This window comes from Episyrphus balteatus, chromosome 3, assembly GCF_945859705.1.
Source record: "Episyrphus balteatus chromosome 3, idEpiBalt1.1, whole genome shotgun sequence".
Classification (NCBI taxonomy): Eukaryota; Metazoa; Arthropoda; class Insecta; order Diptera; family Syrphidae; genus Episyrphus; species Episyrphus balteatus.
The window spans coordinates 122,582,740-122,603,110 of record NC_079136.1 but is presented as its reverse complement, the minus strand read 5'-3'; the positions used below and the strand labels follow the sequence as shown (position 1 = coordinate 122,603,110).

Sequence of the window (20,371 nt, the reverse complement as noted above, 5' to 3'; positions counted from 1 at the left end):
TTCTGCTTCTGATTCTGTTTTTAAAACCAGAAGAGAAATTCTCTTTTTTTCAGAATCAGAACTGTCAGTTTTGCCCAATTGAACGCTTTCAGATTGCTTTTTTTGCTTCCAGATTGCCAATTAAAAACGCCATAATTATTTTCAAAAAAATGACAAGCCGTCGACCGTAAAGAATAAAATGCACACTCTATGGCGTTTTTAATTGGCAATCTGGAAGCAAAAAAAAGCAATCTGAATGCGTTCAATTGGGCAATACTGACAGTTCTGATTCTGAAAAAAAGAGAATTTCTCTTCTGGTTTTAAAAACAGAATCAGAAGCAGAATCACTCACACATTCATAGATTTAAATGTCAGATGTCACACTTGACACAAAAAACAAAAACAAATGGAATTTGGCGCGAATACACATACAGGGTGTCCGGTAGAAAATGGATAAGCCGGAAATGACTGATAGGTGCACTTTTGACTGTTCTGAAACCAAATAGAAAAAGTTTCTATCGCAACCAGTTTAGAAAATACTAGCTTTTTTTCAGTGTACTTTAAATTTCTTCATCTTACGTTTTCTTTAACCACAACCACGAATGAATGAATTTTATAAATTTCTTATTTTTATAATTTTATACAATAATTGGCTCACTACATAAGAAGTTAAAAGTTTTTAAAACTGTTGCATCTTTTCTTTAAAAAAATTTTGAAATTTGTTTTTCGATGCAAAATGTAAAAAAAAATATTTTATGAACATTTTCAAACACCTGAGGTGCGTTCTTTTTCTAACAATAGTCAACGATCGTTGTTATGTCAAAAATTATTGTTGAAGTGTCATTGTTAGAAATCGTTGGATTTTTTACAAATCATTTAGGAACGATTTATTGTTAGAGATTGTTAGTCTGTCAAACCACCAGCTAAATTTCTTTTGAGAATACTTTTATTTCCATTATTATCCATTATTATAACAAAAAATTTTGTTTTTTATTCAAAATAAATTATCTTTCATCAAAAAATTACAAAACTCTGTTTTTACTTCCGCTTATTTCAAAAAGGAAATAAATCTTTGAGTTTGTTTTTTAAACAAAACATACACTTTGACACATCAAAAATCTCATGAGGGTTCAACTCACATCATGGAGGTGAGTTGGAAATAGTTACGATTTGTAACTATTTGACACTTCAAAACGAGTTTAGGAACGATGTTCATCTGTCAAATAGTTACAAATCGTAACTATTTTGTAGTTTAGGAACGACAAAAGTTAACGATAGTTAACAATAGTTAACTATTGTTAGAAAAAGAACGCACCTCTGTGGTATAAAAAAAATCCATAGGAACGTAGGTGGCCAACTTTTTTAAAAATATGCGCGTCCAAAGGGGATTGCAGAATGGTAAAAGTTTTTATCAAATCTAGAGTTACTAGGAAGTTATTGGTACCAAAGTCCAAAAAAAGCCTATTAATTTAATAAATTATTTTGACTGTAAAATCTTAAGTTTTTCACATTGCTGCCACAAATGCATGGATTCCATCAGTTTTTTTAATCAGTCATATTTTACAATCATTCTTCTTACACATAACTATTAAAAAAGTGTTATAACCGTTGAACAATGGCTATTAAAAAAAATAATTTAACTTTTTTTTTAATGCAAAGTAGAAAAAAATATTTGTTTTCTAATTTGCTGATAACCAGTTTAAAAGATAAAATAAGAAGTGGCTAACAATACACTCCGCTTCAACTGAATAAGCACACAAATTTTCAAAGCTATTTTGTCCATTTTTTCCTAAGATTGATCTTTCATGTAACATTTGATGATGTTTACAGTTAGCTTACGATGTTGAGAAACCAAATCGGAAAGAATAATTCTCAAAGTACCGCTATTTTTTTCGTGTTCTCTTACAAAGCGCCCCATATGGAAAAATGCAGTTTTTTTTTGCGTCAACTGAATAGACACACGGTCTTTCAAGGTCAATATCTTCGCTGTTTATGAGAGTTTTGGGGTGTTTGGCATACCAAATCAAAGGTTGAAATGTTCTCAGTGAGATTTTGTCATTTAATTAAAATTTAAAAAAAAGTAGTAGATTAAAAGCTTTGAATACTGTCGACAGAGCTAAAATTAATTTGTTAACGGAACAAGAACTGACCGGGTCTGCTATAGCTACCAAAATTGATCGGAGTTTTAGTGTGTTGCCTATTCGTACCTCAAAAATAAAAGTTCGTACAGGAAAAATATGAATTAAGGTAAAAAACGGCAAAAATAGCAGTTAATCGACGAGAAATTTTGAGATCTGCCTCCAATTCATTTGACTCTGGGGCAAAAATCAAACAAAAAGCTGGTGTTTCTGCAAGTGTTTCAACACTCCGCAGAGTAATTAACAGCACGGATCATTTTAGCCCATTAAAAGTCCAAAAGAAACCAACTTTAAACAAGCAACAAAAAGGTATTCGTTTAGAATTTTCTAGACTCCATATGAGCTGGAAAAATGAGTGACGCAAAGTGGTTTTTCTCATTTGAAAAAGTTAAATTTTGATGGATTCATAATTGAAGTCATCGGGGCCATCAAAATTGACCTTTTTCCAGCTCATATGGAGTGTATTAACTGTAAATTAAATTGCATCTAACAAATATTGGATGTTTTTCGTAGCCCAATAAGATTGGGAATTGAACACAAATTCGAAAACATTGCAATATTTTTCATGAGGTTGCATTGGGCCAACGGTACCGAAAATATCAATTTTTCTTTAAAACGAGATCATTAAGAAGTCAAAACTCAAAAAAAGCTGTCCCGATGCACAATTGTATGCCCATGCTTAAACTGACCAAACAAATATTTTTTTTTCTACTTTGCATTAAAAAAAATAATCAAATTATTTTTTTTATAGCCATTTTTCAACGGTTATAACGCTTTTTTAATAGCTATGTGTGAGAAGAATTATTGTAAAATATGACTGATTAAAAAAACTGATGGAATCCATGCATTTGTGGCAGCAATGTGAAAAACTTAAGATTTTACAGTCAAAATAATTTATTAAATTAATAGGCTTTTTTTGGACTTTGGTACCAATAACTTCCTAGTAACTCTAGATTTGATAAAAACTTTTACCATTCTGCAATCCCCTTTGGACGCGCATATTTTTAAAAAAGTTGGCCACCTACGTTCCTATGGATTTTTTTTATACCACAGGTGTTTGAAAATGTTCATAAAATATTTTTTTTTACATTTTGCATCGAAAAACAAATTTCAAAATTTTTTTTAAAGAAAAGATGCATTGTATAAAATTATAAAAATAAAATATTTATAAAATTCATTCATTCGTGGTTGTGGTTAAAGAAAACGTAAGATGAAGAAATTTAAAGTACACTGAACGAAAAAAAGCTAATATTTTCTAAACTGGTTGCGATAGAAACTTTTTCTATTTGGTTTCAGAACAGTCAAAAGTGCACCTATCAGTCATTTCCGGCTTATCCATTTTCTACCGGACACCCTGTATATGTGACACATTTCAAACTGAACCAATACATTGGTCAGGTTCAGAAACGTTAGGGACTAAATATTTAGGTAATTTCTCGGTCTCTGATTGGTCAGCTGTCAAAAAAAATCCTTCCAATTTAGGTAATTTTGTTGGAAAGCTGACTGGAAAGTTAGGCAAAAAAATTTTCCCTAAACATTTAGGAAAGTTTTTTTGTCAACATGACAGCAGTTTGTTTTTAATTAAAGAATTAATTTAGCAAAATTAAATTTATTTGTGCGAAAAACAACTAAAAAGTGCATTATCGGTTATAATTAATTTTATTTATTCATTACAGTTAAGTGAAATTTGGTGTCTTACCCATGCGACCGGTAAAATTCTTAAATAAATTTGCTGATAACCAGTTTAAAAGATAAAATAAGAAGTGGCTAACAATATTAACTGTAAATTAAATTGCATCTAACAAATATTGGATGTTTTTCGTAGCCCAATAAGATTGGGAATTGAACACAAATTCGAAAACATTGCAATATTTTTCATGAGGTTGCATTGGGCCAACGGTACCGAAAATATCAATTTTTCTTTAAAACGAGATCATTAAGAAGTCAAAACTCAAAAAAAGCTGTCCCGATGCACAATTGTATGCCCATGCTTAAACTGACCAAACAAATATTTTTTTTTCTACTTTGCATTAAAAAAATAATCAAATTATTTTTTTTATAGCCATTGTTCAACGGTTATAACGCTTTTTTAATAGCTATGTGTGAGAAGAATTATTGTAAAATATGACTGATTAAAAAAACTGATGGAATCCATGCATTTGTGGCAGCAATGTGAAAAACTTAAGATTTTACAGTCAAAATAATTTATTAAATTAATAGGCTTTTTTTGGACTTTGGTACCAATAACTTCCTAGTAACTCTAGATTTGATAAAAACTTTTACCATTCTGCAATCCCCTTTGGACGCGCATATTTTTAAAAAAGTTGGCCACCTACGTTCCTATGGATTTTTTTTATACCACAGGTGTTTGAAAATGTTCATAAAATATTTTTTTTTACATTTTGCATCGAAAAACAAATTTCAAAATTTTTTTTAAAGAAAAGATGCATTGTATAAAATTATAAAAATAAAATATTTATAAAATTCATTCATTCGTGGTTGTGGTTAAAGAAAACGTAAGATGAAGAAATTTAAAGTACACTGAACGAAAAAAAGCTAATATTTTCTAAACTGGTTGCGATAGAAACTTTTTCTATTTGGTTTCAGAACAGTCAAAAGTGCACCTATCAGTCATTTCCGGCTTATCCATTTTCTACCGGACACCCTGTATATGTGACACATTTCAAACTGAACCAATACATTGGTCAGGTTCAGAAACGTTAGGGACTAAATATTTAGGTAATTTCTCGGTCTCTGATTGGTCAGCTGTCAAAAAAAATCCTTCCAATTTAGGTAATTTTGTTTGAAAGCTGACTGGAAAGTTTTTTTTGTCAACATGACAGCAGTTTGTTTTTAATTAAAGAATTAATTTAGCAAAATTAAATTTATTTGTGCGAAAAACAACTAAAAAGTGCATTATCGGTTATAATTAATTTTATTTATTCATTACAGTTAAGTGAAATTTGGTGTCTTACCCATGCGACCGGTAAAATTCTTAAATAAATTTCGAAATTTGACAATAGCATCTAATCCAAACTAATTTAGTCAATTTGCTCAAATTTCCGTTCAGAAAATGACGTTGCCTAAATATCTAGTCCCTAATATTTCCTGAACGTGCCCATTAACACCAAACTTCAGATTCTGCGGAATAAAAAAGCTAACTGGAAAATTAGGCAAGAAAATTTTACCTAAAAATCTAGGAAAGTTTTTTTTGTCAACATGACAGCTGATTGTTTTTAATTACAGAATTTCGTTAGAAAAATTGAATTTATTTGTGTGAAAAACAAGTTAAAAGTGCATTATCGGTTATAATTAATATTATTTATTTATTATTATTTGGTGTCTGCCACATGCGATCTCTAAAATTCTCAAGTAAATTTCGAAATTTGATACTAATGGCGTAACCAAACTAATTTAGTCAATTTGCTCAAATTTCCGTTCAGAAAATGACGTTACCTAAATATCTAGTCCCTAATATTTCCTGAACGTGCCCAATGTAGATTAAAGGCTTGGCCACACCGGAGGGTATGCGGTAGAGGTACGGGTAGCGGTAACGATATTTGTATGAAAAAAATTCCACATCTGACATATCAACGTTCAGATGTGGAATTTTTTTTCATATAAATATCGTTACCGCTACCCGTACCTCTACCGCATACCCTCCGGTGTGGCCAAGCCTTAAAATAACATGAAATTCGTTTTTCAAAGGAATAAAACAACATCTGAAATCCAATTGAGCTCCAAAACAAAGTTTGTAGTTTGATTTGTTTTTTTAAGATGCAAATATATTAGAAAACAAATTTTCAAAATCGGTAAAGCCGTTTTTTTTTTAAACTATTTTTCTATAAATCATTTTTTTGGAAAAAAAGTTTTAAAATAAAATTGGTATGTCTTTTTGTAGAAACCACTAATCAACATCAAAAACCTAAATTTCCAAAAAAAAAATCAATGTCCCGTTTTCAAAAATTTTGATTTTTTAAAAAAATAAAAATTCAAATTTTTTTCAATCCAAAAGTTAGGTACTTTTTTCGAAATTTTATTCCTGCACATAACACATACATGTGTAAAATTTGTATAAATAAATAGAGCTCGTCTAAAAACTAACACTTGAATTTTTTTTAACAAAATTGTTGGAGTAGTTTTTGAAAAAATTGAACTTTTCCGAAATTAAATTGGTATATCACAGGTACCGTTATTTTTGGTCCAAACAAATTAATTCCGAAAACCCCTCTAGAGAGTCTTCAAAAATGCTACATACCAAGTTTGATGTCGATCGGTCTATCCGTTTAGGCTATAGCCTCCTTATACAGACAGACTGACAGACAAACAGACGGACTTCCGGGGCCCATTTGTTTGCATTCTCTATCATCATAATGTCATGTCTGATTGTTATTATCTTGATAACTGCAATTAATTTGTTTGGTCCAAAAATAACGGTACCAGACATATTATACAAATTTTCGAAAAGTTTAATATTCTTAAAAACGTTTTATGAATTTCTGACTATCTCCCATATTACTGGTTCAATTTCCAAGAATTTTTTTATGTAAAAGCATTTATATTGCCTGAATATAAATTAAATTTTTGAAAAATTAGATTTTTGGATTAAAACAAATTTTTTTTTTGAAAAATCAAATTTTTAAAAATGGTACCTACATTGAATTTTTTGAAATTTTGGTTTTAAGTGTTGATAAGTAGTTGCTACAAAATGGCATACCAACTTAATTTAATTTTTTTTTGTTTCACAAATTTAGTTTTTTATAAAAACGGCTCTAAAGATTTTGAAATTATTTTTTTCTAAAAATGCATCTTAATAAAAGAAATTAAAGTTCATACTGTTTTTGGAGCTCAGTTTCATTTAAAATGGTGTTTTTTTTTTCATTTGAAGAACGAATTTTAGGTTTTAAAAACTTGTTTTCATATGCATTTACTAAATTTGTATATAAAAAATCTTGAGTTCTAAGAATGAGTTCTTAGGACCCAATCGTGCATTTTATTTTGTTCGAAAGTTCCTCAAACGAAATCTAATTTCCAATCGGAATGGACTATCGTTTCAGAACTTTTTCCCAATGGATACCTCGATAGAGCTGATTAACGGTGTCCGTCACAGAACCATTTAATTTCTATATTTCTCTTAAATGGCTCAAGTAATTGAAATTTCAAATTTGAATATGTTTTGTTCATTATAAAAATTTCATTTATTTTTATTGTGAAAATGAATTACTGATGAGTTTTAATAAAAATATAAATAAATTATTATAAAAAATTAATCTCTAAAAATTTAAAAAGAAAATGGCGTAAAATTTTAACTATTTTGTAAAATGCTAAAGCCAATTCAGTAAGTTACTAAGCCAAAAACAAAGACCGAATTTTACCTTAGTAAATTACAAAAATGGCTTTAGCATTTTACTCAATCGTTTAAAATTTCGCGCTAGTATCTATTTTATATTCAAAGTTTATTAAAATTAAATCAACTATATATTTATTTTATACAGCAGGGGCTTACTTTCGAGTATTTGGTGGAACAACTAACTCGATAAATTCTTGCAAGTTCATTGACTTCAAACTTTCCGGAACATAAATTAAATCAGAATTATCATTTTCTGTACACTTCCGGCATTTAATTATATTTGCATTTTCAGGTGGTAATGGCAACTCACTATGATAGTTTATAAAAAGCATTATCTCCATTTCATTGCAAACATTTATAATTTGATTTAAGAAATTTTTATTCTTCCAGTTCTGTGGAATTCAAGCATTATCAGAAAAATATCTTATAAACCATATGGCTATATATAATTCAATTTATACCAGTCAGTAAAAAAACACTGTTATAGCATAATTCGGTGTGCTGAATTCGGTTTTTCGGTTTTCAAGTTATAGGCGCTTAAAGAATACCAACTTCAGCCTTATCTGACTGGTATAAAAAGTATTTGAAAATATTAATTCAATATTACCGCTTCTTTGTTGATTCCATCATCTTCAATAATGGCCTCTTTAATCATCTCTTGATTTTGATAATTTTGAAGTAAACTCGTATCCTTAATTATTATACAATGTTGTCCGAGATTTTCTGCTAGCGCAATCTGTTGAGCTATTTTCAAAAGATATTTTAATCCTGGTTCTACAGTGTTCCAAAGTGCAGAGGTTTTTTCGTTTACGTTTAAGACATAAGTTTCTGCTCTTGATAAATCCATGTCTTCCCATTTCTATAAAAAAAAAACAAAGTATAATATGGCCATTTAGAAAGAGGCACATGAATCAATTTTTCGTAGTAAGCGATCATAGGTTAGGGTCGGTATATTCTTCAAACGCTTATAACTAAAGAGCGCTAGTAAGTTAAGTTTTCGGAGTTTTTCGGAGTCAGCGACTCGTCATTAGTCGTAAGAATAGTGTGGTCAATATTTTCATGAGTGCTCTCGAATCCTTAGAATGTAAGAGACCATTGACAAGATATATGAAGTCTGGTGAGTAGGATAATGAGCTTCTGAAGTTATGATCGCTTGAAGAATACACCTAGGAATAGCTATTCTTTAGTTTTACATGAGCTATACTCACAAGTTGATCCATTTGTATATTTTGTTCAGCCAATGGAATAGAAAATTGAACATCATATTTTTCAAAAGTAATATATTTGAATATTTTTCCAATGTTATTTGCCACATCGACAAAAGTTCGTCTCTCCAAACGTTCGGTGTGCTTTTGAATTGTTAACATTGAATGTGAGAGTTTCTCAATATTTCGTATTTCGGCATTAGATCGAAGATGTGATACTTGCATGAAATTGGCAAGAAGTTCATATGATTTTTCACCAGTAGCTCTGTTAAGTAAAATTTATTTTTTATTTATATCTACCTTATGCCCATCGAACACCTAGCTCTCAACGCATTCAACGCAAATTTAAAACCTTAAATTCTAATTGATGGTGCTTTCAATTATATTCAAACAACAAGTTTTGGACAGTTGGAGATCGTTGCTAAATGAATTAATTAAAAAGTATCACAACAAAAACATTACTGTTAAAAAAGGAGCCAAGTTCTCCTATGTTAAAATTATGCTGGCACAAAAAGTACTGAGATGTAAAAGTGTACCAAGTTATAAAGTTTGGGTTCAAATTCGTATCAATAAAATTTTGATTGTTCTCTTGACAATTTTTCTTTTAATTACCGATTTTTAAAGTTATTTCAAAAATTGCCAAGTAAACAATCAAAATTTTATTGATACGAATTTGAACCCAAACTTTATAACTTGGTACACTTTTACATCTCAGTACTTTTTGTGCCAGCATAATTTTAACATAGGAGAACTTGGCTCCTTTTTTAACAGTAATGTTTTTGTTGTGATTTCACTACTTTTTGCAAGGTATGGCTGTAGAATTGAAAATCTCTATATTTGATGAAAATTCAGTGAAAATGGGCGGTTGCCACGCCCCCTGGCTGAAATTCTCAAATTTTAAATTTTTTCCTTTGTATAAACTACCATCTCTACCATTCTACCAAATTTCAAGATTCTACGATAATCAGAAGTGCTCTATTATATTTAATGAAAATTCAGCGAAAATGGGCGGTTGCCACGCCCCCTGGCTGAAATTCTCAAATTTTAAATTTTTTCCTTTGTATAAACTACCATCTCTACCATTCTACCAAATTTCAAGATTCTACGATAATCAGAAGTGCTCTATAATATTTAATGATAATTCAGCGGAAATGGGCAGATGCCACGCCCCCTGAATTGAAAATCTCAAGTTTTCGATTTTTCCCTTTGTATACACCACAAACCCTATCACCGTGTAAAATTTCAAGTTTCTACGTTAACGGGAAGTTCTCCATAATTTTGATGATCTGTCAGTGAGTGAGTGAGTGAGTGAGTGAGTGAGTGAGTGAGTGAGTGAGTGAGTGAGTGAGTGAGTGAGTGAGTGAGTGAGTGAGTGAGTGAGTGAGTGAGTGAGTGAGTGAGTGAGTGAGTGAGTGAGTGAGTGAGTGAGTGAGTGAGTGAGTGAGTGAGTGAGTCAGTCAGTCAGTCAGTTACGGTTTTTGCGATTTTTGAAGCCCTATATCTCAGAAACTACTCATCGTAAAAGGCTGAAATTTTGTGAGGAGTTTGGTTTTGACAAGCTCAATAAATGTAGCGAGTATGAAATTTCTAGCATCTTTGGTGTGGAAGTTAGAGGGGGGTCGAAAATGGCCTGAGTTGTTTCCTGTAAATAAGGGTGTAGTGCCAAAGTTGCTAGAGAACTTGGCTGGGCACTACCGTGCCCCTTGATACGTATAGTGCCGTCGTTTTTTTATAATTAATTTGTTAAATTCGTTGAGTGCGTTGAACGCTAGGTGTACGACGGGCATTAGGCTGTGTGTTAAAATTTGGTTTCAAATTTACACCTTGGAAAAATTTTGACACTTGAGTGGTAAATAAAAGTGAGTGGGATAAAATTTTGACCAAGCTGAAAATTCTATCCCAAATTTTAAAGAAATTAACTCAAGACCTTACCTTAACTCAGGACACTCATTGTTTATCCAAATACTCATTAAATTTTTATTTTCGTTTGAAAATACTTTATTCAAACATGGAAATAAACTTGTGACATCAATTCGACATCGTTCGTGGTAAACTCTTATATTATCGATGTATTGTTCACCATCAAAATAATAATAAATAGTATCTGGTAAATCACCTGTTCTCATAGCATCTACCGAAATGTTGTTTTTAAACTGAAAACGATTTAATTTATAAGGTACTTAATTTTGATTTAGAATTTCAAAGAAATATTTTACCTTTCCTTTAGGTATAATAAATTTAATTCGAACATTTGATGGTGATTTGGTTCTGTTAGAATCAATTTCTAGAGGTGTTGCAATGAAATCCTTAAGTAAGAATGGCTGAATTGCTAGTATCAATTTGTCTTTTAATTTGTGTGAATTCGAGCAATTGAATATTGATACAAAGTTTTTGTTTTCAAAGCGAAGAAGTAGTTTGTCAATTGAAAAACAGTTATTTATTTCGATCTGGAATAATAATAAAATAAAATTATATAATTTTCGTTTCAGCAAATGACCCGCATGGTGAATGGTGATTGGTGGTACAGTTTAGATCTGAGCTTGTCGCCCAAGGTCGCCCGAATTTTTACGATACTTATGAAGAACGAAGGCACCCCAACCGTTGTTCTATTTATTTTGGTTTTCACAAAGGGGTCACTATTTTGAAAGCTCCGTGAAACTTAAAAATTAAAGTCGTCAAAACTCCCAACAAAAACTACGCATACACCAAAGTGTATACACTGAATGTAAGGTGAACAAATAACGATTTTTGGTTCATGTAAAGAACTCGAGGTGGACAAAAGACAGAAGAAAAATTTTTCATTACAAAATTTATTTTTTGAATATCTTCTTAACGTATAGGGTGGACAAACGATGATTTTTGTTTTGTATCAGTTTTTCGAGGTGGACAAAGGATTGTCGTTTGAATTTTTACCTTTTCAGAGTGGGAGGGGGAGCTCCTTTTATTGGTTATACCCATGACTACGGTGACCATTTTTCTATTGACAAAACAGAGGACATAAATATTTATGAAAAAAAAAGCATGTTCAACCTTCTGCCACTTCTTTTTAAGTTTTTGTGTTTCTTTCTTTTATTACGAGTATTATTGAAAATATTTGCGGAAAGAAGGACATTATAAGGACAGATTTGAAAAAAGAGGCCAATTTACTATCCTTTTTTAGCAAATATAAGCCGTGTTTTATTGGTACTCAGTATTTTACTGAGTAAACAGTTTATGCTGTAAGCAACAACAATTGATTGCTTTTATTTATTTACATATTAATAATCATTATTGTTGAAAGGTCAAAAATGTATAAGTTTAGAAAAAAATCCTTAGCAATCTTTTGTTGTTGTTTCCCGTGTAAAATTTTACTGAGCTAAGTACTGAGTTACCAATAAAACACGGCTATATTAAAGAGGGCACAGTAACGAAAAAAAAACGACGGATGGTCACCGTATAAATGACCTATGTAAATTACTCGGGGAAACCACCACTTGCACACATAATGCATTCCCAAATGAAATAACACATTAAAGATTAACGAAATCCTAATCCTATTTGAAACGTATGTATAATAATACTTATGAATAAAAAATATTTACTTACCTCCTCAATAATTACCATTTTTCTATTTTTAATTAAATTTTGTTTAAACTCACTGTCTACCAAGCACCAAATCAAAGAAAGCTACTTGCTACTCAAACAAAATACTGTAAGCTAGTGTTGGTTAAATATCGATAATATATCGATAGTAAAAAAAAAAACATCGGTGGTTCTAAAAAATAACTCGAACAATTATTGGGCTTTTAAGCCAGACGTCAGTTTCAAAAATGAAAAAAAAATAAATTGAAAAAAAAATTTTGACAGTTCAATTCTGAGGACGATTTCAAGGCGCAATTTGATTTGATCGAATATCGAATGTAAAAGAAAGTTGTGAAGTTTTGGAAAATCAAAACACGATCGAATTGGTTAAAAAAATTTTATTTATGTTGTTTTAAACGTCACAGCACGGAAAACTATTAATTTTATTATTTTTATAAGAGAAATTTACTCGACCACCGTCTTGCAATGAAAATCGCATTTATTTTGTTTTCCTCAGAATTGCTTCGATTTGATTGGTTGGTTTTGTCTTGTTCTTCTTTAATGAACTGTCAAATAAGAAAGGAAAAAGACAAAGACAGATTGCTTAAAGCCTGGTACGCTGCTCGCGCTAAATTTTAGTCGAGATAAAATTCCCATACAAGTTATCGATAATTTGTATGGGATCCATTTTAGCTCAGATAAAATTTTTCGATAATTTGTATGGGAGCTAAAATTTAGCGCGAGCTGCGTACCAGGCTTAAAAGCCCAATTTTATAAACTATAGATAGTTTTATTTTAATACTTCCAAATCATTTTACCACAAAAATGTGTCTGGCTACACGGTGCTTTTTCAATCGATTGAAAAATCACGTGTGGTGACTATTAGGTCGGGGCTATTACACAGTCTTGTGCCCAATCATGTTACATTTTAAACGCACACAATCAACAAAATACACAAATTCTTTTTTCATCAATATTTGTTCGAAAAAAGGCATAGAAACTCATGCTAAAATTCGAAATTTTAATTAATTCATCTGAGTGAAGGCTTTACCACATCGAAGGGTACATGCGGTAGCGGCACGAGTACTTGTATGAAAAAAAAAAATTCCAAACTGACACATCAACGTTCAGATGTTTAATTTTGTTCATACAATTACCCTTCGGTGTGGCCAAGCCTTGAAAGGTATTCCCGTACATTTTGCACGAAAACTAATTCAACACTCGTGAAGCAAAACTCTCCACTTTTTTCTCCACCAACGTTCAAGCCTGGTACGCTGCTCGCGCTAAATTTTAGCTCCCATACAAATTATCGAAATTTTTTAGCCGAGATAAAATGGATCCCATACAAGTTATCGATAACTTGTATGGGAATTTTATCTCAGCTAAAATTTAGCGCGAGCAGCGTACCAGGCTTCACAACAAATTTGTATGAATTCTTGAATGGTAGTTTCCTCATTCAAACAGTTTTTTTATTCTATAGTTTTTTCATTCGAATAGTTTTTTTTAATCGATAGTTTTTATTCGACAGTTTTATTCGATAGTTTTTATTCGAATGAATAAATTAATGAATGAATAAACTATTCGATAATTCGATAGTTCCCATCACTAGCTTTAACAGGCACATTTTTCGTAAAATGAAAAAGCAAAAAAATAAAAAAAAACTATAAACAAAATACAAATAGTTTGGCATTACTGAAATAATTTGACATTACATAACATTTCACAAAAAATAAACAAAACGAACACACACAAATAAAACAAATCACTGTTCTTCAAGCAAAAACCCAATTTCCATTTTATATCGTTCCTTCTGTCTTATTTCCACAAATTACTTTCACTTCATCCCGCAAATGTCAAAATTATGTTCTTCAACCCAAAACAGTCCTCCTGTTTTTTTAAAGTGATAAACTTCTTTTCTCCATAGAAAACTATTTATTTTTCTCAAAAAAATACAATTTCTAATCATAAATAAAATCATACAAATATGTCTAGTGCTGAAACTTTTGTTAGTTCTGCAAGTCCATTAGATCAACCATCCAGTCAACCAGATGAAATTGGCAAATCAGAACTACAATTTGAGTTGTTTCTCATAAATTTGATGAAAAAATCAGAACCTCTTTACTGTAGCGATCATCCCGATTATAATAATTCCGGAAAAAATAGACTCGCTTGGTTGATGATAGCTGAGAAATGCAAAAAAACTGGTAATTAATATTTTGAAGAATTATTACTGAACAAAGTACCTAGTATGTCACTATTATGAATTGTTTATGTTTATCTTTAATTCTGTATAATTGTTTGTATTGAGTTCTTTTGAAGATGGACAACTTTCGTCTGCTAAAGGTGCAGTTCACATATGCAAAATTAAAAACATTGAGAATTTATTCAAATGTTCTACGTATAAGAATTTTGTTTACATTTTTGTTTTTGTTATTTTCATTTTGTAGTATCATTTTAAAATTCACCTCAAAGTGTTATCGCACTTAAGGTAGAACTATAATTGACTGAAGCGTCGGATGAAACGGAAGGTAACAGCGCTTCCGACTGCTTCCTCCAATTATAAGTTCTGGCTTTAAGAGAGCACTTAGTACCTAGAAAGAATCCTTATACGTAATGTATTATTAGGTGAAATCTAGGCAAAGCAAACTACTCTAGTCTGCAAGGAAATCCTCCTTTTAATGAAACTGTACTTTTCTAAATGTTTTTGTGTGTTGATTCCGAATCCGAAGTCAAAATTGCCCTAGCACGTCACGTTCTTAGGATATTCCTGTTAGAAAATCTCGAAAACCCATTTTTTTTTTGCTGTTTTCGAAGCAATATTTTGGCGTAATGTAAACTTTTTCAACTAAACTTGTCACGGTTTATAAAAGAACTTATTTATTTATTTCAAATTCAGTTTAAGTCTCTTCAATATCTCTTTTCTTATCCGAGATATATAAATTTAAGTAAGTTAAGTAGGTTTGGCATATCTAATCATAAAAAAAACTGATAATTAAAAATTCATATTTCTTGCTCTGAAGAACAAATAGACCGGGGTCGATAATTTTTGAAACAAAAAAAAATCATAGTAGAATGAAACCCATTGGAAAAGGAGGTGAATATGATGAAAATTAAAGGAAAAATAAATTACGGGCGAGCCGAGTTCGGGAAGTGGGTGGGTTGAGTTTTTAATGGTAAAAAATGGTATATCTCGATTACCGGCAAAACTACAAGTCCTATAGAAAAAAGTTGTATAACAAAGTTGTAGGTAATAAAAAGATCTACAACTTTTGTATCAACAATTTTTTCACATAACCTCAAAATTTATGCGAAAAATTCAAAAAACCGAGTTTTTGGTTTTTTATTTTTATCTTTTTCAAAAACAAAAATTTTTCTTCGAAATTTGGTGAAAACTTACCTTATTATATCCTAAATACACTGTTATTTATTTGATTTAAAATATTTATTTTTTAACCCTTTTTTTTGACTTAATACCAAAAAAACACCCTAATTTTCAATCGAAAATTCACGTGTCAAAATATCAGCTTTTTTCAAAAAATCGGTGGGTATTTTGTTCGTTAAAATCTCTTCTTTCCAATAGTGTAAACAAAAATTTACATTAGTATACCATAGTACATGTTCTCGGTAAAAGCAAAAAGCTTAAATTCGAAAATTTTTTTATCATTATTTAAAATTTTGGACTTTTTATTAAAATTTACACTTAAATTACTCAAAAACCGTAACATTAATCAATATAACATCAAATCCTACGTTTTTTGAGTAATTAAAGTGTAAATTTGAATAAATAGGCCAAAATTGTAAACAATGATACAAAAAATTTTTCGAATTCCAGCTTTTTAAATTTTTTGCATTTTACTAAAACATGTTCTATAGTATACTAATGTAAATTTTTTTACACCATCAGAAAATAGACATTTTAACAAACAAAATGCCCATCGACTTTTTGAAAAAAACTGATATTTTGACACGTGAATTTTCGATTGAAAATTAGGGTGTTTTTTTGGTATTAAGTCAAAATAAGGTGAATAAATTAATATTTTAAATCAAATAAATTACAGTGTATTTAAGATATAATAAGGTAAGTTTTCACCAAATTTCGTAGACAAATTTTTGTTTTTGAAAAAGATAAAAATAAGAAACCAAAAACTCGGTTTTTTGAATTTTTCGCATAAATTTTGAGGTTATGTGAAAAAATTGTTGATACAAAAGTTGTAGATCTTTTTATTACCTACAACTTTGTTATACAACTTTTTTCTATAGGACTTGTAGTTTTGCCGGAAATCGAGATATACCATTTTTTACCATTAAAAACTCAACCCACCCACTTCCCGAACTCGGCTCGCCCGTAATTTATTTTTCCTTTAATTTTCATCATATTCACCTCCTTTTCCAATGGGTTTTGAATCCGAATGGTATCGAATGGTTTCATCACAGATAAGATAATTCTAAATAGAAAAATATTATATAAAATTACAAAACACGTATAAATTGTTTTAATGTATTTTATTATAGTTGTCGTTACATATTTGACTTTTTATATATGTATAACGGGCGTTTAGATTTTACATTTTCCTAAATTAATGTGTTTTTGTTCATGTGGGATTTACTAAAAACTGCAGAATTTCAATATTTTTGCTGTTTTTGTCAATTGGTGTCTTAAAATGTGTGTAAACTTTATTAATAAATACAAATTTGATGTCATATGATAAATCATGTTATGAAAAATAAGTCCACCAAATTTGAGCTCAATACGAATATTAGTTTTATTTTTGTACTAGGTCAACCGAATCTAAAAGGGTTATTTTCTACAAACCACTCATATTTTTCAAAAATCATTTTTAAAAAAATGGTACGTAGTAGAATTTTTCTGAAACCAGATTTATGTCGTTTTCGATTGGCCGTCCGGAAGCGTCCGGAAGCATTCAGAAGCCTTCTGAAAGCGTTTTATTCACAAAAACATGACAGCTTAAACTCTTCTCAGAAGTAAAATTCTCTTCTCGATTTCAAATCAGAATCGACTCAAAATTACTTATACATAGAAAATAAATGTCAAACAAAATTTTCACGTACAAAATTAAATTTTTTTATTTGATTATTCACTAACACCGATACAAACTTTCAGAATTGAGTGGAAACGATTCAAACTGTTTTATTGGATTTCAGAATGAGTGAATCCTTGAGTAAAACCAATCGAAAACGACATTAGATTCAGGAAAGTCAAAACTTTCATAATTTCAAAAAATTATTTGAAGGAGAAAAAAAAACAACAACAAGACTTTATTCAATTCATTATGTATTTTTTAGAGAATATGAGCATTTGAATATGAGCCAGAATAAATTAATATTGATATAGAAAGTAAAATAATATTTATTTAAAAAATAAATCACAAAATAAAATCCAGTTTTCTGTTCTTTTTAGATAAAACACTTATGTATTACCTTATCTGTTGTATGTATTTCACGATTAATAGCTAGAGCAGCCAAACCATTCAAATAATTCTGCAAATAACTAAACATCAAAAGCATATCACACAGTGTAGCTAATATCTTAAATAAAAGCTTTCTTCGGGGCAGCTATCTAGCGTTTCCAATGAGTTCTTAGAGGAAGTATCCTTTAAAAGAGCCGAAAACCTTTCTAGTATGTTATATCGTGGTTTTTCAAATTTTTCTCCAAGTTCCATTACATAGAAATCGAGAAAACGATTGAAAACGATTGAAAACAGTAACACGAAAATATTCTTGTCTGTTACTTTGAACCGAAGAGTTCGAACGATTTTTTTTTGTAGCTTCACTATTCTCTCTTATGTTTAACGTCAATGTCAAGGACTTCAGCTATTTTTTCGCATCTTCAAATACTTTCGAAAATGAGTCGTCTTTTGCCTTCTGTTGATCCATTAAATCTTTGACGAGATCCATAGATTGGATCAAGTCTAAATTTAGTCTTTGAAACTCATGACAACTTAATGGCAACGAGAGTTGGTAAACCATACTTATAACCTTTAAAGCTAATCAAGAACTCGAAATCCATAGCGTTTTTCAAGTTCTTTGCGTCACTTTTCAATGTTCTCATTTGGTCAAGAATCTCGGACACAAATGGAAATTCGATTTGCATCATATATGTCTCCCATACGACCTTCCCTTTCGTAAATTCACTTTAAGAAGGTGAAATAACCCCAATTTTTTTAAATTTATGTTGAGCACTCAATAACATCTTTCTTTAGCGACTGGGCTGGTGTGATTCAGGTCGTTGTCCAAATTTAAAACCGCGTGTAATAAAAATAAACAGAGTAAACATAAGTTTTTATTCAATTTGGTTCGTTTTAAACCGAGGCATTCGGAATTCATATTCTTACCAAGTTTCACAATAGGTATAAGAACTCTAGAATTTGTTGTTTTTAACATCCCAGAAAAGAGATGCTCAATTCCTTAATAATATAAACTTAATTCAACTATTGCACGGCACATTATGATGTCCTTCCTACAAAAATGATTTCAATCGATTTTGTGCTGAACTAAAATGCTAATGTTTTTTTTTTTTAATTTCACTTCCAGTTCCTCAGTGCCAAAGGAAATGGCATTCTCTGTTGCGAATTTACTATTCTTTACCACGTGAAAATACTTGGATACACCGTTCTAGTTTTTCAGAATTTGAACCTTATCTTACACATAATAAACTTCAAAATGTAAGTTATGGTAGTTTTTCAATAATGTGAATTTGGTTAATATTTTTTTTTATGTTAATACTAATAAATGTGTGTTTTTAATATTTTATTAGCCCACTAAAGTTCAAAGAGAAGTTCTACTCAAAGAGCTATTGGCCTGCAATTCCGAATTAATGTCTTACGAGTCGACAACAAATGAAAATTGTTGGTTGAAGGTTATCTCCAAATGCAACGCAATCCTTCCAGGGGTCATTATGTCAGTTATAAACTGGCAAAAGGTATGTATGTTCATCTAACCGTTCAATGCATTAATTTTCAAATATTTCAAGTACATAAACCATAAGTACAAACTTGATTATAAAAGTTCTCTTTTAATACTTTCGAAAACGTAGTTTCATTTTGTAACTAAAATATATTTGTTTTTGTAAACTTTTACAGTGCTGGTTGTACATGAAACAAAATTTTGGTTGTGCATTATATACGATGCGATCTAGATTCGAAGCTTCAAGTAAGTAAAGTGTATATGAAAAATTTCGTATTATTACCAACTTCTAAAAAGGAGGAGGTATTCAATTCGTTTTTTTTTTTTTTTTTAATTTTATTTTAACATTGTTTTCTTTTTGCATTTTTTAAAAGTAAAAATCAGCGATAAATTCACACCCGAAGAACTGAGTATGATAAGAATTTGTCGTGCCACACCATCGGATAGTATGTCAAATATTGTAGCAGCTTTGGGGAATAATCTAGAGCTTGGCCCTAATAGGGTAAGTTTTGTTAAAATATATTTTTACATTTGAGCACGTTTCTTAAAACTTCGCCCACGGGAAAAATCAGCTGAGGCTTTGCTATAGGGAAGGCGATGCAAGTCACGTGGGGCTTATGATCATTTAAATCGTAAGCCATTTGGTAATGTTACGATTTTTTTTGGGAAATTGTTTATTTTTGAATAGATTAGTAGAATGTGTGTGAAAAAAAAGACATTTTTGACCAACATTGCTGATTAAAAATTCACATATAAAAACATTTTCATTTATAACAGAAACCAAGAATCTTAGCATTTCATACAAATATTTTAGGTAAAAGGGTGAGAATTAAGTCCGATAAAATTAATGGTATAAGAAGTACCCTTAGGAAATTTTTTAAAAATGCTGTATTTCCCATGGGAAATTCCGAATAAAATAACACTATACATTTTTTTAATGTGACAGGGTGTTTTTTTTAGGTGTAGAGAAAATGGGGTATATCGTAAAAAGTAAGTAATAATAGTAGTAGCCTATTGAAATTCATTATCTTCTTAGACGTCTTATACGAATAATTGGCTTATAAAATGTTTGCAGAAAAAATAATTTAAATTAAAACAAAACTCAGCAAAACTTATTTAAATGTTAATAAGCACGATCCATTTAAAAATAAACCATTAAAATCCGGAGCTCGGTAACTAAGTTCGAGGTAATGCTGTTTTTTTGTTGTTCTTGT

The 20,371-nt window shown here is 30.3% G+C and overlaps 2 protein-coding genes across 8 annotated transcripts in view; one reads left to right on the top strand and one right to left on the bottom strand.

Annotated features, from left to right (window-relative positions):
• Positions 1 to 7,600: 7,600 nt before the first annotated feature.
• On the bottom strand, positions 7,601 to 12,485 carry LOC129917015 (uncharacterized). Its single transcript, XM_055997318.1, has 6 exons — positions 12,258 to 12,485; positions 10,889 to 11,119; positions 10,605 to 10,825; positions 8,676 to 8,937; positions 8,075 to 8,326; positions 7,601 to 7,859 (listed from the first exon to the last, which is right to left on the bottom strand). Exons 1-6 carry the CDS (start codon positions 12,273 to 12,275, stop codon positions 7,620 to 7,622), a joined length of 1,224 nt encoding a protein of 407 aa, XP_055853293.1. The 5' UTR covers positions 12,276 to 12,485; the 3' UTR covers positions 7,601 to 7,619.
• A 1,732-nt stretch (positions 12,486 to 14,217) lies between these two features.
• LOC129914098 (uncharacterized) overlaps positions 14,218 to 20,371 on the top strand; it is a 28,542-nt gene continuing 22,388 nt past the window's right edge. For all 7 annotated transcript variants that reach the window (XM_055993161.1, XM_055993160.1, XM_055993163.1 and 4 more), the window contains exons 1-5: positions 14,218 to 14,437; positions 18,786 to 18,916; positions 19,009 to 19,173; positions 19,334 to 19,403; positions 19,532 to 19,659. In XM_055993161.1, coding sequence (XP_055849136.1) covers positions 14,218 to 14,437; positions 18,786 to 18,916; positions 19,009 to 19,173; positions 19,334 to 19,403; positions 19,532 to 19,659 — 714 coding nt within the window. The remainder of the gene's footprint in view (positions 14,438 to 18,785; positions 18,917 to 19,008; positions 19,174 to 19,333; positions 19,404 to 19,531; positions 19,660 to 20,371) is intronic.